At 34.6% G+C, this 17,343-nt stretch overlaps 1 protein-coding gene and 1 long non-coding RNA gene across 3 annotated transcripts in view; one reads left to right on the forward strand and one right to left on the reverse strand.

The window, feature by feature from the left end:
* The window catches only part of DACH1 (dachshund family transcription factor 1), a 422,381-nt gene that overhangs the window by 124,563 nt on the left and 280,475 nt on the right, over positions 1 to 17,343 (reverse strand). The window contains exon 4 of the mRNA XM_001924267.6: positions 3,810 to 3,982. Coding sequence (XP_001924302.4) covers positions 3,810 to 3,982 — 173 coding nt within the window. The remainder of the gene's footprint in view (positions 1 to 3,809; positions 3,983 to 17,343) is intronic.
* On the forward strand, positions 1,427 to 16,676 carry LOC110255760. 2 transcript variants are annotated; one of them, XR_002336558.1, is made up of 3 exons: positions 1,427 to 2,295; positions 10,050 to 10,329; positions 16,084 to 16,676. It is a non-coding gene; the product is annotated as an uncharacterized LOC110255760 (long non-coding RNA). The 2 variants fall into 2 exon arrangements; XR_002336557.1 differs by lacking the exon at positions 1,427 to 2,295 and having other exon boundaries at positions 6,697 to 10,329.

Below are 17,343 nucleotides of genomic sequence, written 5' to 3' on the forward strand. Positions count from 1 at the left end.
ACTCTGCCATTGTATATGAAAGTAGCCATAGATATTATGTAAATTAATGAGTATGGCTACGTTCCAAAAAAACTTTATTTATGGACACTAAAGTTTGAATTCCATATAATTTTCATGTGTCATGAAAGATTATTCTATTTTTTTCCAAGTACTTAAAGATGTATAATCATTCTTGGAGTTCCCATTGTGGCACAACAGGATTGGCAGTGTGTCTGGTACACTAGGATGCAGGTTCGATCCTGGGTCCAACACAGCAGGTTAAGGGTTTGGTATTACCACAGCTGCAGGGTAGACCACAACTACAGCTTGGATCTGATCCCTGGCCTGGGAACTCCACATGCCGCGGGGCGGCCAAAAAAGAAAAAAAAAAAAAAAAAAAAAGTGCAATCATTATTAACTCATGGTACACACAAAAACTGGCAGCAAGGTAGATTTATTCAAGTTCAGCAGCTTGTAGACCCCGCTCTGCTGCTTGTGCTGATGGGAACATTTTCACAAACAGGTTTATGGGAAAATCATTGGAGTTCCTTTACTTTGTAGAAAAGATTTTTAAAAAAATTTTAAATATAAAACCGTGAGAGCTGTTTTTGCTTTTCTTCTGTCCTACAAATTCTAACTGACATTCTCATTTAGGTGGAGTTTTAATTTTAATTCTTGTCTTTATTCTCAAAAAATCTAAAGAGTACATTCCTGCCTATGGCAGATCCCTCCAAGTCTATTTTCTCTTATTTTGTCATTTCTTCCAACAGGGGTAAATCTTCTTTGGTATTTAAAATTTCAGTTTTAATTGGCCTACATAGTTAGAATCTTTTCAGGCAGGGAGTTCCCCTGGCTGCTCAGCAGTAATGAACCCAACTAGTATCCACGAGGATGTGGGTTTGATCCCTGGCCCTGCTCAGTGGAGTTACCATGAGCTGTGGTTTAGGTCACAGATGCAGCTTGGATCTGGTGTTGCTGTGGCTATGGCACAGCCAGCAGCTGCAGCTCCAATTCCATCCCCTGCCTGGAAACTTTCCTATGCTATGGATGCAGCTTTAAAAATGAAAAAGATAAAATAAAATAAAGAATCTTTTCAGGAAAATAAACTCGCAGGCATTATTCCAATTACCTACTTGGACTCCATACTATTTAATGGGACATGAGAATCAACCACTTAATTTGGGAAAAATAAAAATGTCCCCCAGAATTAAGTTTAATATGTATCATGTGAATTTACCAAACATTGTTTCAAGTCAGTGAGGTGATGAGGATGTTGAATGCTCAGAAGTAACTATTATAAAAAATAATCATAAATTGAATTATGCATCCATGCCTTAAATAACAAATCATCTGCTAACAAAGGAACCCTCTAAAGTTCACTCAGGATTTGAAAAAGTTCTCTTCCCAGTTGATGACAATGTAGCATTCACTTTCATTCTCTCAGAAAAGGATTTTTCAGTAGCTGATCTGGGTCTCCTATGATATTTTTCATTGTTTTCCTCTGGTGAGGATATTTCAGAAAATTTTATGAAGAACAAGTACATAGCTTTGTTTACAAAGCCATTATTATACGAAAAACTACTGTTTTCATGTTCTTCACCTTTCTAAATATGTAGTATCAGGGCCTTTACAAAATGCATAATGACATGAATCCATCATAATAATATCATATACAGGGTATTTTCACTGTCCTAAAAACCCACTTTCTCCATTTATTCCTCCCCTGCTTCCACCCACGAGTGGCCATGGATCATTTTAGGATAGCCACAATTTTGCCTTTTCCACAGTGTCCTACACTTGAAACCACCTCGAGTGTAGCCTTTTCAGACTAGCTTCTTGAACTTGACAGTATGCATTTGAGTTTCCACCATATCTTTTCACAGCGTGATAGCTCATTCTTCTTAGCTCTGAATTCAATGGTGCTGAGAATTCAGCTAAGCTACTCCATGGTATTGCTGTCTCGATCTTCATTTTGTTTGGCCAAGTGGCCTGTAGGGAGCTTAAACTGAAACCAGCCTCTTCATGCAATGCCTGCCCTAGACAGTAGTCACAGTCAGGAACAAATCTAACTTCCTGATATAACTTCCCCAGCAGCCCTTGTGATCAACAATCTTCTTAGATAAGAACCCTGGGAGGCTTATCAAAACCCTTCCCTTTCAGTTTGCATTGACCACTCCAGCCCTGGCCTGGGAACATCATGGATCCTAATAAAGGCATTTGCTTCAAATCCTGCCTTGCTTTCTCTGTCTGCCTGCACTCTGCCCTGACCTGCCTGTCTAGTCGATTGAGGCATGTCTAGTACTTCCTCCAGGACCTGTGAGTGACCAAAATCTCTACTTCTTTCTTTCTTTCTTTTTTTTTTTTTTTTTTGTGGTCTCTTGTGGAACTATGGTCTACCCAATTTACAAAATGTAAATTTATTTTTTGGAAGTGTAATTGACTTATGATATTGTTTTAGTGTCAGACACAAAACCTAGTAATTTGATATTTTTATATATGACTCTCCATATAAAATTATCATAAAACATGGACTATATTTTCTGTCCTGTGTGTTACATTCTTGTAACTTACATATTTTATACGTAATAGTCCGGAACCCTCCTTATCTACTTTGCCCCTCCCCCCACTCCGCTCCCCTCTGGTAACCACTGGTTTGTTTCCTGTATCTGTGAATCTGCTTCTGTTCTATTTGTTCACTTGTTTTCTATTCTTTACATTCCACATATAAGTGAAAACACTGACTTATTTCACTAAGTATAATACCCTCCAGGTTCATCCATGTTGTCACAAATGGCAAAAAACAAAGTCATAACATATGGATGTACACAATTTTTCATCCATTCACCTACTAAAGGGATTCTTGGATGCTTCCAAGGTTTGGCAATTATAAAAACAGAAAATATCCATGTGCAAAGTTTTGGGTAGACATTAAGTTTTTAACTGCTTTGGGTAAAAAATCGTATGATTTTACAAAACTGTCTTCTAAAATGATCCTACCATTGTGTGTTCCCACCAGTAATAAATAAGTGCTGAAATAAGGCCTTTTATGTAAAATATGTTCCGGGGACTCCTTTAAATTCATGGTATTATATTCATAAATACAAGATAATGATTATGTCAAATATAGGTACTGCAACATATCTTTTACATAATTTAAAAATTAATCTATTCTGACAATACATTTAAGACATTATAATTTAACTACACATTATAAAATAATATGAATGAAAAAGTATAAATAAATACATACGTATTTAAAAGTATACACATACCGACCCACACAGAGAGAGAGAGAGAATTGGCAATACCTGCATAACAATTTTGTTTTACTTTTTTCTATCCACACTGTATTGCCCATTTTTTATATGTAGAAATAATCAGAACTATTGAGTTACATGCTCAAGGTGACACAGCTAGTTAAGTGGCAGAACCATAATTAAAATCTGGTCTTCTGAAAACAAACCTGATACTATTTTCCACACCTTTAGGCTCATACACCACACACACACACACACACACACACACACACACACACACACACACCCCCTACGGACACAAACACAACCACATATATAAACACACAATTTGTAATATATAATTTAATACCTTATGTTCATCTGTCCCTTAGTAGATATAACAGAGAACTCAAAGTTAGCCTAGGCTGCTTATATATATTGTGCCTCTGGTTCTAATTACTACAAGTGTTTTTTCTCATAATCTATTTTACTGTCACTTAGTTTTTTGGAGTTAGATTTACTTGTGAAGAGAAAAGATGGTGGCTTAAGATGATTTTGGCTTAAGCCAAATCAATCATGTAATTAAAGAATTACCTTAATAACTGATGTCTCAACTCTAGATGGGGGACTCTGAACTTGTGCCGCTGCTGCCATATTTGCAATGGTGCTGAGATGGTTCATTTGGCTCATTGCCATGGTGACAGATGCTGGAGGTAGGCTGACAGGAATTAGAGGGTGGGGCATCATCATAAAAGGAAGTTCCAGTCCTATAAAAAATACACATACATCATCATTTCTCTATTCAAATAAAATGATGAAACATGGTACATCTTATTAATTAAAATGGTTAAGAACATAAATCATTGAAAACTGAAGCATTTAAAAATGTTCTAGGAGGTCCCTTGTGGTTCAGTAGGCTAGGATTGGCCCTACCGTGGCTTGGGTTGCTGCCGTGCTGTGGATTCAATCCCTGGCCGAGGAACTTCCACATGTGTGAGCTCAGCCAAAAAAATTAATGTTCTAATAATGGCAATCAAGGAAAAAATATTTGTCTTCTTTGTATGCAACAATGCCCATTTACCATGCAGGGAAATTAGGCTTAAAGCTAACCAGAATGGTGCCATATTTTTTCACTCCTCAGTCTTCATTGCTGCTTAATATGAATGGTTGATTCTTCGCTATATTGTTCTTCTGATCTAATTCTTGTTTAAATTACTGTGGTTTTCTTTATCACAATTAATCATCTAAATGTAGTCTCTTTCTCCATTATGTCCTATATTTGTTCTATCTGATCATGAGATTTTTTTTTTCTTTGCAGCATCTTTTTTTAGTGTTAAAAATGCCTCCAGGTGCAGCTCTAAAATATCAAAATAAATAAATAAATATATATATATATATCTCTTGTTTTCAACCACTAAGAAACTTAAGCATTTTTGTGGCAATTCCAGTGCCAAAATAAGAACAGTACCTTAAAGGGCATGCATTTCAATATTGTGGCCATTTCTTAGATTTATTTAAGTAGATCTTGAAACACCTTAATAGGACACCTCTCCGCAGGTTTTTATATATCATTTCAATTTAGACATACTCTCAGATTAACTTTAACATTAATTTACTGCATAACTGAATTTATTGAATATATGAACTTCCCACTTGAAAGAAAGTTTCCAAAATATTCCTGCCATTTTATGAGTTTTAATTTCTTTAAAAAATGGAAAAGAAGCCATATTTTTATATAATATGCTTAGAAACAGCAAAGTTGGTAAAACTCCAATTTAAATGCTTTAGCTCCATTAAAAGCCTCATTGTAAAATCTCTACAACATAGTTTTTAATGAAGAATACTTAGTTACTGCCATGATTTTTTTCCATTTACTTCATGAAGACAGTTAAGGTTCAATATAAATTCAAACTCATTAGCTCAATACTGTCTGGTTCTTAGAGTAAATTGTTCAGAAGTGGGTAATGAAAACTCAATTCAAATTCTTCAGCAATCAAACAAAGCAATTTTATTAAACAATGAAAAGAATCAATTAAAATGGATATCTTTATTATCTTTATTATTTTACAAGAAACCATGACAGCTTTTGGCATAAAAAAAAAGAAAGTTTATAGCTTCATACAGAAATGACTCACATAAAACAAATTTCTTCAGTTCCCTCCTACACTGTGATATAAAAGTTAACTTCTATATTCACAAATTTACACACCTTATTTCTCTACTCATAATCTTTTTTGACACTTTATACCAAGGTCCTGATCAAATATGCAAATGCTATAAATATATAATTTTTAAAGATATGATGTCAAGAAAATATTCAGTGACAAAACATTTTAAACATCTTCACTTTTGTCAAAGTATGTGCAAAATTCTTCAATATCTATTTACTTTTTATGTTATCAATTAAAATAAGAGTAAGGCATAATCACCAACTGTTTGGACCAAGAAATAGCTCTTTGAAATAAATGTTCTTTGAATATGGGAAATGTATTAAAATGTTTAAGTAATACACGATTTTCTCTTTATATTTCATTTAAAATATCCAACAAATTCAAGGATTACATTTTCATAGTTGATTGCATTTTTGAAATTAATTAACTAATATATGGAGGAGATAAAAATATTCATGCTCACTATTTCGGATTCAGTTTGAGTTTTATTTATATTTATTATCTATTTTTGTTTCTCTGTTCAATTGAACTAATTTCCTTTTTTATTTCCATCTCTATTGCCAGTCAATAAATGGGAAAAATGCCATTTTTCAAATATATTTCAATTTCACTCTCTTATTAGTAAATAGGCACTTATAATTTTATTTATTTATGTTTTTAAGATTGCAGGTGTGGCATTATGGAAGTTCTCAGGCTAGGGGTCAAATTGGAGCTGCAGCTGCCAGACTGTGCCACAGCCACTGCAATGCAGGATCTGAGCTGTGTCTGCAATCTACACCAGAGCTCATGACAATACTGGATCCCTCACCCACTGTGTGAGCCCAGGGATTGAATCCAAACCCTCATGGATACTGGTTGGATTCGTTTCCACTGCACCACAATGGAAACTCCCTGATTTTATCTTTTAACATCAAGGTATCAAATATTAGGTTAAATGCTTATTAAATCATTATGATAACAGGTTATAGACAAAATACTACCTATTCCACATAGCTTTTGGATCACAGATATTACTAAGGGTAAATATCAATCATCCATATATGAATTTTCCATAGCACGTTTATAAAACTAGATTGCCCTTGGAGTTCCCGTTGGGGCGCAGTGGTTAACGAATCTGACTAGGAACCATGAGGTTGCGGGTTCGATCCCTGCCCTTGCTCAGTGGGTTAACAATCCGGCGTTGCAGTGAGCTGTGGTGTAGTTCGCAGACGCAGCTCGGATCCTGCATTGCTGTGGCTCTGGAGTAGGCCAGTGGCTACAGCTCCGGTTGGACCCCTAGCCTGGGAACCTCCATATGCCACAGGAGCAGCCCTAGAAAAGGCAAAACAAACAAACAAACAAACAAACAAACTAGATTGCCCTTTCCCACTACATAAAGTGCTCCTAGCCATCTCCGCCAATCATCATTTGTTAAATACTCATGATGTTAGCTCATTTGGGTAATAAAAAGAGCAAACAATTAAGAAACTAAGTCTGATGAAAAATATACAATATATAACCAAGTCAGCTGTAAGTGATTTTTGCATAATTTATAACATCCTTCTCCTCTATTACCATGAATAAATAAGAATTGAAAATAGGCCACTTCAGAACAAGACATGCCAATAATTATTAAATATATAATTTCAAGTGCTTTGATGTAAGCCTATATATTTAGTGGTAGAAGCCAGTATCTATGTATGAGCCAAGTGAATACACATATGGTACCTTTAACAATAAAGTCTACTATTATGATTGCATGAAAAAGACAAGAGACAGCAGAAGAGTTCATACATAAGAGTTCTAAAGTTCTCTTATGGCGCAGTGGGTTAAAGTACTGCTGTTGTCATTGCAGTGGCTTGAGTTGCTGCTGTGGCATGGGTTCGACCCCTGACTAGGGACATTCCACATGCTATGAGCATGGCCAAAAAATGAAGAGTTCTAATGTCTGGTAAGGGGAGTTAGAAACAGAAGAACTGATTCTTTCCTGCTCTTCCATGCCTGTAGATAAAATCTCATGATTTCTTTGACTTTCCAGTGGAATAAAAAGACAAACTTGATCTAGCTCTAGTATCCTCAAATAGCATATACCATATACTATAATAGAGGGTAGAAGCATGTATGCAATAAATACATAAAATGGTTTTGAATCAAGGAAATTGGTCACAAGCTCATGAAGACTCAGGGCATCCAGCCATTTGATTATATTTGAATGTGTTGGGGAGAGGGATTAAAGCAAGAGAGCGTCTCCCACACCTAGTCTTAAACATAGATTATGGAGAAGCACTGGAATGTTACAGATGGTCATAGTCTGTCCTAGTACATGGAAGAAGATCTGTACTAGGACAGACAGGAGAACACATGACCATCTGTAACATGATGAAATTAAGGAGCGAAACCACAAGCATCACACAAGCCAGCTATGAGTGCAATGGTATGATTTTGCTGGAGTGAGAATTAACAAAGGAACCCTCAGGTATCAGCCAGATATAAGTGGGCACATGAATGCCAAGAGAGAAAAACTGAAATGAAAATCCGATTACCAATTTTGTCTCTAGCTAAAAGCTATTAATTGTGCCTTTGTATAATCTGAAGTAATTTATTTACCCTGCCTAATTATACTGATATTAAGAATATATCTATAACTACAGATGCGAATATATGGAATTTATATACAAAAAGTGATTGTGTGTGTTTAGTTTGCCTTTCCTATATGTGTTTTACTTGGGGACAAGCAAGGTGATTTTAAGGTTCAGCATAACAAAAATTTAAATTGATAAGGAATAAATATGGGAGTTTTTCCACTTACAGCCTTTCCACCCCAACATTAAATATATTTACATGTTCTAAAAAAGTAAATAGCTTGATGGACTATCTCAGTCTTTTTCTGAGTGCAGACTATTTTTTGTATCCCTTCATTTTATATTTTTATGGTATTTTATGACACATATTTTATGATAGATCAGGTTTTAAACAGAGAAATGGACTATTTGGGGGAGAAACCCTTAAATTTTGAAGCCATTCCTACTCTAAGGGTGACTGGATTATCAGACAGTCAAAACTGATGTATTTTAAACATAAACTGATTTTAATTTTTCCTCTAATTAATGTCTTCAAATACGCCTTTTAAGCTTCTTTTTTCTTCCCCTTAATAATCTTGAGCAGATTTTAAGTATAAAAAAGTCCATTCTAGTTAACACTACTTTTTGCATCTTCATCCTCATTAGCATTGACCAGCCCTAGAGCCTAGGGAATGGAAGAGAGAGGGACTTGGTCAGCTTTCCATCCATCCTCTTCCTTTCTTCTCCTGGGTGGGAAGATAAAGCTCTCCTACCCAACTGGCTCCTGCTCAAAACCTCCCGACACTGTCACTTGTATGGCTCTGCCTCCTGGCCACTGACATCATTGCCTAAATGCAAAAGTACCCCCTGCTAAGTAACCTATGATCATTTAAGACAGGGGTGGGGGGGGGGCTTCTAGGGGAGCCTCTTAACTGCCCAAGTCCCTGACAATGGAAATCTGCAGCTTCCTGCTCTTCCAAGCTCCCTAAACTGCTTCAGTCTCTTGATCCAGGGCCTTTCTCCTGACAGGGGTCCTTTTGTTCTGACACTGTCCACTCTCTCTATTCTGCCACTTCTCAATTCTTTATCTCCCTGCTAAAACCAGTACAGAAAAGAGATCCTCAGCTCACATGGCGGACATCCCGCTATGGTGGAGGCATCTGTAGTCCCTGAGCAATTCTCCTGAAGTTCCCTCCTTGCCCTTAGTGGTGAGGAAGGACCCTCCAAAAGGAATCCCTAAGCCACGGTTCCCTTCATCAGGTGTTGTCTTCATGCCAAGGCTGTCTTTCAAGTGTCTCCCCATTGTGGCCATCCCCCTTTTAACTAGAGTAGGTGGGTGTCTTTGGGGTCTGGAGTGATTGCTAAGACAGCAACTCTGGTACTAATTTTTATTACTATTTTAGGACTAATTTTTATTTTTATTTTTTAAGGAGAAGTATTTGGTCTCTTTTGTTCTTGTGTGGAACCACAGGACAATTTCTATTTAATACATTGTTGCATAGCATATTCAATAGGACCTGTGACAAATATGAGTATATGTAGAATTTGAGGAACTGGTTCTTGTGAAAAACTGAAATAAAGGGAAGGAAATATGAAGCCCCAACATTTGAAATGTTATTTCACAAAACAACTCAGACTTATCATCAATTGAAACAGAAGTTCAAAGAAAAAAATATTACCATGAATAAAAAAAAGATAATGGTTAAATGTGGAGATAATCATTAATAAAGGAAAGATCATTTCATTGTTTAGAATATAATTTTTAGATAAGAAATGAAATAAAACATGTTTTAGTGGTGGTTATTATCACTGTTTCTCTTTTATTAAAAACAAATAAACTAACTAACTTTGGGTAGGTATGTCAGTGGTGCTAGTTAAAATCCTAGCCCAAATAAACATAGTTACTGTTGTATTCTAAACACAGCTAATCAGTAATAGATTCCAAAAGAGAAAGCCACTGTATTTTTTCATGAATTCTGTACAGAGTGCATGTAAAATATTTGAACACAAAGTTACAGTAATTTGAAAAAAGAAATGCCTTTTAGACTACCATGCCTTAAAATAGTAAAAGTAGATTTAAATATTATCTTTTATACCTAGTTGACATGTAACTATTTGTTCAGATTTTCCCACAGGCTGACCCTGATAAAGGAGGCAAATCTCAAAGGGACTGACGGTCACACCACAGCTTAGTGAGTGACACTGATGGACTGTGACGGGAACCTGACAGTGTCAAGATTCGTTTACAGTGAAAATGACGGCAAGACTGGGCATTTCCTCCATACCATTGGAGACCACTTAGAGGGATGTCAACAACACCTTAACAACAGAATCAAGACAACTAAGGAAGAGTAAATACTAGTCTCAGATGCTACAGATGTTCTGCTGTTGCTTCAGAAGCAGGTGAGAATAAACAAGTTATTGCCTTTGAGAAGAAAAACTTCACCCTTATAAAAATGAGATACAGCAAGTATTCTGCAGAAATAGGGGAAACAGTTTTCTCATAAATTATTGTAATGTAATCTTTTAAATCTTTTTCTGGATAACAATCTGAGCTCGGTGATCCACTTTAGTGAATACAAACACTGAAATTCTCCAGTGTTTTAGTTCAACTTTATCAAATTGTTTTATTTTAAAATGAGGAAGCAGTAATCTGTAAAGGGTACAATTAATTGGGGTACAATTTAAAATATTCCAGTTTAAGTGCAGTGGTTTAGCTGAGAAAACATTACAAGCACCTCCTAATTGATATTGCAAAGTAAGGCCCACAGAGTAGGCCATTTCCTGTGTCTAAAATTTGTATTTGCATACATACCTTGTTTGATTTTTTTGCTTTTTCTTAGAGAGAAAGAAAGAACAATATTGGCATGAATTCTAAATATCCCAAAATGAAGAAATCATTTAGGAAAACATGTTACTTTCCCAGAAATAATTAGGCATTTTCTTTTGCTATCTTCCATGAACTAAATCTGAGTGTTTCATATTTGTTTAGTAGAAATGTAAGTCTTGCCATACAAGGAGGTTTCTATTTTACCTGTGTTGCTTTCTTTTGAATGTAGAGATGTATCGATACACCTTATTTTATATGTAATGGTGATAATATAATATTGGTGCTATCAGTGTCCTTGAACTTATCAGAACTATGATATTAGACACATTTCATCAGGTTGAGATAATTCTATCGCTTTCCATATTCTATAGTGTTGTTGAAAGTAACATAATTTCACCAGTTGCACTGGCACACAAAATACTGGAAATCAGAACTGTCTATTGTTTTGAATTTTGCTTCAATATCATTTGCCATGGCTAATGATTGTTGAACTAACAAGAATAAGAAACAAACTGTAAAATCAAAACTGAAGTTCAAGTCATTAATGTTAAATGGGATACATAAATAGATCCTTAAAGAAGAGGAAGATGCTATTAAGCAATTACACCGAGCATCTTTGAGGAGTCATGGGAAATGGTGTAGCATTAGGAAACTTAAAATATGCAATGAATTCCATTTTATTTTATTTCATTTCATTTCATTTCATTTTGTCTTTTTTAGGGCTGCACCTGGGGCATATGGAAGTTCCCAGGCTAGGGGTCCAATCGGAACTGTAGCCACCACCCTACTCTACAGTCACATCAATGCCAGATCAGAGCCGTGTCTGAAACCTACACCACAGCTCCTGGCAATGGCGGATCCTTAACCCACTGAGCGAGGCCAGGGTTTGAACCCAAAATCTCATGCTTCCTAGTCAAATTTGTTTCTGCTGTATAAGGAGGAGAACTCTGGTGGATTCCATTTTAAATAACCTTAATTTTGAACTCATGAAAGTTATTAGAATGCATTGTTATGTAAATAGTGCAATACTTCACATATTTTCCCGCATTCTTACCAAATTCCAGAAAGTTTTTTTGTTATTTTTTTTGTTTTTGCTTTTTTTTTTTGTCTTTTTGCCATTTCTTTGGGCCGCTCCCATGGCATATGGAGGTTCCCAGGCTAGGGGTCTAATCGGAGCTGTAACCGCTGGCCTACGCCAGAGACACAGCAACGTGGGATCTGAGCCGCGTCTGCAACCTACACCACAGCTCACGGCAACGCCGGATCCTTAACCCACTGAGCAAGGGCAGGGACCGAACCCTCAACCTCATGGTTCCTAGTCAGATTCGTTAACCACTGAGCCACGACAGGAACTCCCAAATTCCAGAAAGTTTTGATGCAACTTAAAATAAAGGACCATTACTATATAGATAAGAAATTAAATATTTGATGTAGAGAAAACATAATTATATCAGAAAACACTTTGCTTTCAATGCTGCTGTTTTATTTGGACTCACTAACACCATGTTCTAAGTGTTATCCAAGTGAAATAGATCTCTCAAACAAAACAAACAAATGTAGACTCAGATTGGTAAATAGTTACATAGGACTCATATACAAAAGAAGTAGTAGCCAGATTAATGGTATTGACTAAATATTTGGGTATCTTGTGGATATGAATGATTGTAAACAAAAGTGAAATAGTTATATTCAGTGGAAGTATATTGCAACAGATTGGTTAATTTCTATAATGCTATCACGAACAGTGTAGAAATAACAATATTGGGAACATATTTAAGCTTTCAAATCTAAAACATGCATAAAATTCTTCAAAATAAAGCAGTTTGGTATAATGTACCCTTGTTAATTTAATTGTATCTTTTTAACCTTTCTCATTGGAAATGAATTTCTAACCTTTCCCATTTTATCCCCTCAAATTATTTTTCTATTAGGCAAACAAAAGAACTAGAAATTCTCCCATCTAAAGATTTGTAATTTATCTACAGATTTACCATTACATCGGATTTTAAGTTATTGTACTTTCTATACTGTTTGTAGAACAGTCAATGCCATGGTATGTAATATTAACAGTTTTATGTTCATGTGTAAGTGTTGCTCATGGGCGGTTGAAAACAGTTTTAACTTTCATATAATGTTTCCATTTTAAATTATTTATGTTGAAATTGAACAATCTCACTTAAGCCAAAATTGCTATTGAATTTTCCAAAAACCATAAAACCTTTATAGGTAAGATGGCAGGCTCATGGGAATTATCTTGATATTTCTCATATGTATGTATCTAAGTGTTAAATTATCTTCTCCCCAAACTGGGTTCACCACGAAGAACAACCTCACCTGCTAGCTGTATAAGCCAGAAGCCCAGGAATCATCTTTATCTCCTCCTCTTTCATTGTGTGCCACCAATGTCCAATTCCTTTCATGCCCTATTGATTTCATCTATATAATTTATCTCTACTCTGTTTCTCTATCTGCTGCTGTAATCAGATCCAAGGACCATCATTACTTTTAAGTACAAATCTTACATTCTCACTCCCCTCCTTAGAGGACTTCAATTTTTTCCCATTGCTATCAAGAAAAAGACCCAACATTTCTTGTCTTAATGTAGGCCCCACATGATCAGGCTTAGGTCTCTTTTGCTCGCCATTGTATCCTCAGCATTTAACACAATATGACTAGTTCTATCAGTTCTTAAGTTACAAGCTGTAACCCAGACCAAGTTTTACACTTACATGTGGTAAACTTCAGTGTGGCTTCTGAAAATGAGAAGATATTAGCGTTTGCTCTTGAGCAGCTTATAATGGGAAAGAGATAGACAAATATAGCATATATGCACATAATTTTATCCTTTGACTGGAATAAAAGAAAAGATGAAGAACAGGAAATATGTTTGACATTTTGGAAATAAACTTTGAATGTGGTAATCACTTGGATACAAATGGAGATGAAGAGAATGAAATGTGAAAGATGACTTCAGTATCTAGTCCACAACTGGGTCAAGGGTGATATTATTAATGAAGCAATGATGATGATGATAAGAATGATGATATCTAATATGTAGGTATCATCTACTTTCAGTGTGTCAGGCATTATGTTAAGCTTTGATAAGTACTATCTCAATGAATCTTTAGAACCTTGGAGACAGATGAGCATTAGTATTATTAAAGTTGATTTAACTTGCCTCTGGATTTAGATCTTAGAATCCTGAACTCACAATACAAGCTTTTAATCACTTTTATGAGGAAGATGTAGTTTCATGATGAATAAAAATCAGTTCAATTCTGGATTTGTTGAAATGGAATATTTCAGAAATACCCAAATAAGATGGACAACAAGCCTTGGAAACATGGCACCAAAGTCTGGAAGGAAAGCAGATGCCCACTGAGGCAGATTTGGATGTCTTTTATTTGTAGGTGGGAAATTAAGCCATGATGCTTGAAGAGGGTATAAGAATTAGAAACGTATTTCTACCAAAAGTATATTTCTACTGTAAGCTATAGAATAGTCCCAAACAAACCAGATTGGAAGATTAAAAAAAAAAAAGAATGAGGTTGCGGGTTCGATCTCTGGCCTCACTCAGTGGGTTAAGCATCCGGCATTGCCATGAGCTGTGATGTAGGTTGCAGACATGGCTGAGATGTGGCATTGCTGTGGCTCTGGTGTAGGGTGGTGGCTACAGCTCTGATTAGACCCCTAGCCTGGAAACCTCCATATGCCACAGGTACAGCCCTAGAAAAGACAAAAAAACAAAAACAAAAACAAAAACTAAGAAGGTGAGCAAGCAAGAGTAAGCAAAAAGTGGCATATGTCATGTACAAGAAATTCTTAACACAAAAGTGTGTTAATGCACTTTTATAATATTTGGGTCTCTCCATGTAGTTGTAAGCTATAATATTATTTTAATAAAATAATCAACATGAATGTTTGACAGATCTTAGGCCCTCAACTAATACTGAATGAATAAATGTAGAACATTATAATTGGATTTAAAGATTTAAAAATCTTAAGTTTGATTTAAGCAAATAGCCTAAACAGAGACAAAAAAAAATTTTTTTTTAAAAAGACTAAAAAAATAAAATAAAATTTCTAATTAAAAAAAAACAGACAAAACTAAGCATAGTTTGAAAAGATGCCATTATTTCCATCTTATAGTATGACAAATAATTGTAATATCCAGTAATTATTGGGTTGAGAGACAGTTTTAAATCAAGGGACTACATATCATAGAGAACTCAGCACATTTAAAAGGCCACTGAAATAATATTATATCACAGTAGTAGATTACACACAGATGGCAGTCCTGTTGAAAGCTACTGTTTATATGAAACCAAATCATTCTTTCCATAACTTCTATTATATGTAGTGAAGACATACTATTCAAAGCACTTTTCATCAGTTTTTCATGGGCATACATGGCAGGAGATTTTCAAGGTCAAAATGACCGCATTGCTGGCAATGAAAAAAATACGTAGAAATACAAGTGGTAATAGGAATAATCCTATTTCTAATTTTAATTCCAATTCAAGAATTAAATACAAGCAGTCATCTTTATCCCAAGTATAAATAGATTCAATATGCTTTTTTAAATTGTATGACAATGTGAATTAAAATAAAAAAATAGAAACTGTGTTTTGAAATGATGATTTACTTTCTGACAGTATTAACACTCTTAGATCTATATAAAGCAAAAAGTAAACATCTGTAGTCACTTTTTAGTTCAAAAATTAACTAGTGTAGTTGTTATAACTGTAATGTGGACAATGAAAACTATAAGGGAGAAAGCAATCAACCCAATGACTCAGTTAGCAGAATTAAGTACTATTCACAGGCTTTATGTTACTTAAAGTCACCCCACCCAAACAAGGTGATATTTTGGATAAATCTGTCATATACAAAATTTTTCTTTCCTTCAACAGTTTTTCTCAGCCTTAATATTAAAAATATATATGCCTAGTTAAAAAGAAGAAAAAGATGAATGATGAAATTGTTATCTTTTCTAAAGTACTCAAACAGAAATTTAAAAATCTTGAACTTGTAAGAGTAACCTTTACCCAAATTATCTCTATCTGTAAGAAAGCCATTGTGTTTTACATATTTTCAGTGTAAAAAGAACTCTATGTATTAGAAATAACTATCTTCTAAGAGTCCTTAATTTCTGAGCAATAAATAGCTATTTAATTGCAAAAAATACTCTGTAATAAAAAATTATAATTGATTATTTGCCTTGTGATCATAAAAATCTGTCTTAAATAATTTCATTATCTCATCCAATATTAAAATACGGCTCCAATTTTTACTTATTCTTGTGTATTTTTTTTTTTTTTTCCCAGCCTCACTCAAGGTAGATGGAAGTTCCACCAGGAATGGAATCCAAACAATATCTGCCACCTTCACCACATGGGATCCTTAACCCACTGAAATGGGTGGGGATCGAACCTGCAATGACACACTGACAAGCTGGGTCATTAACCCACTGCCCACAAAGGGAACTCCACTTCCTGTCTATTCTATCATGTTCATTCTCTCACATAATTCATGTGGAATGTAAGGACCATTGTTGACAGTCCCAGATGCTCTCATTTAAATGTACCTTACCTAACACCTGGGCATATATACCTTGTTAATTGTTGCTCGTAATTAAAATAATATATTAAATAACTACTTAAGACCTCAGTTTTTTTGGCTAAACACAATTTTTCAAAACAAATTGAATATTCAAGAACTTCCTTTAGTTAAAATGGTCTGTATAGAAACTGCTTTTCTTTTTTTGTTAATTTTGAAATTTTGTTCCAAGGGCTTCTTCTAAAGAGATCTTTTCACAAAGAAACATCTGGAGTATGTTTTGCACCTTATCATGTTCTTGAACCATTTTCACTAAACTATACTTATGGTATGAACACAGCAATAAACAAAAATTTTAAAATGACTTGTTTTTTATGGTTTATGTGTATAAATATTATGAGGTATATTTTGGATTTATATATTATCTATTTTAAATCTAATAATTTTTACACAGTATTAAGAATTTAAGAATAGAATCCTTAACTTTTAAAAGTGTCAAATCTCTACTGACTGTGAAAATAATTTTTTAAAATCATTCCATTTTATGCATTTACTCAGGTTAATATTAACATGTTTAAATTCTGGCTTTGAGAAAGATTTCATGTTCTTGTTCATCCAAAAAGTCAAGTTAATATTGTGTACTGAAATTCTTGGAAAAGAAAGGGGAAAGAAACACAGATTATTATGATTAGGATACAGTCATAACAAATAGAAAAAAATAGAAATAGAAAACAATGTTTTAAATATCAATATTTAATCATATAAAGAATATTACAGAATATATGCCAAAGAGTAAAAAATTATGTTTAAATATCACTACAGAATATACAATTTACTTTTCTGTATATATTTGAATTATAGAATGTTATAGTACAAAATAGGCATGAAAGGCATTCATTCTTTCTTTTATCATATATCAAACACCTATTATATGCCAGGCATTGTTGTAAACAATGGGAATATGGCAGTGAAAAAAGCAGATAAAAATCTCTAACCTCAGGGAGTTTATATTCTCTTTGGGAGGTGGG

This window comes from Sus scrofa, chromosome 11, assembly GCF_000003025.6.
Source record: "Sus scrofa isolate TJ Tabasco breed Duroc chromosome 11, Sscrofa11.1, whole genome shotgun sequence".
Lineage (NCBI taxonomy): Eukaryota > Metazoa > Chordata > Mammalia > Artiodactyla > Suidae > Sus > Sus scrofa.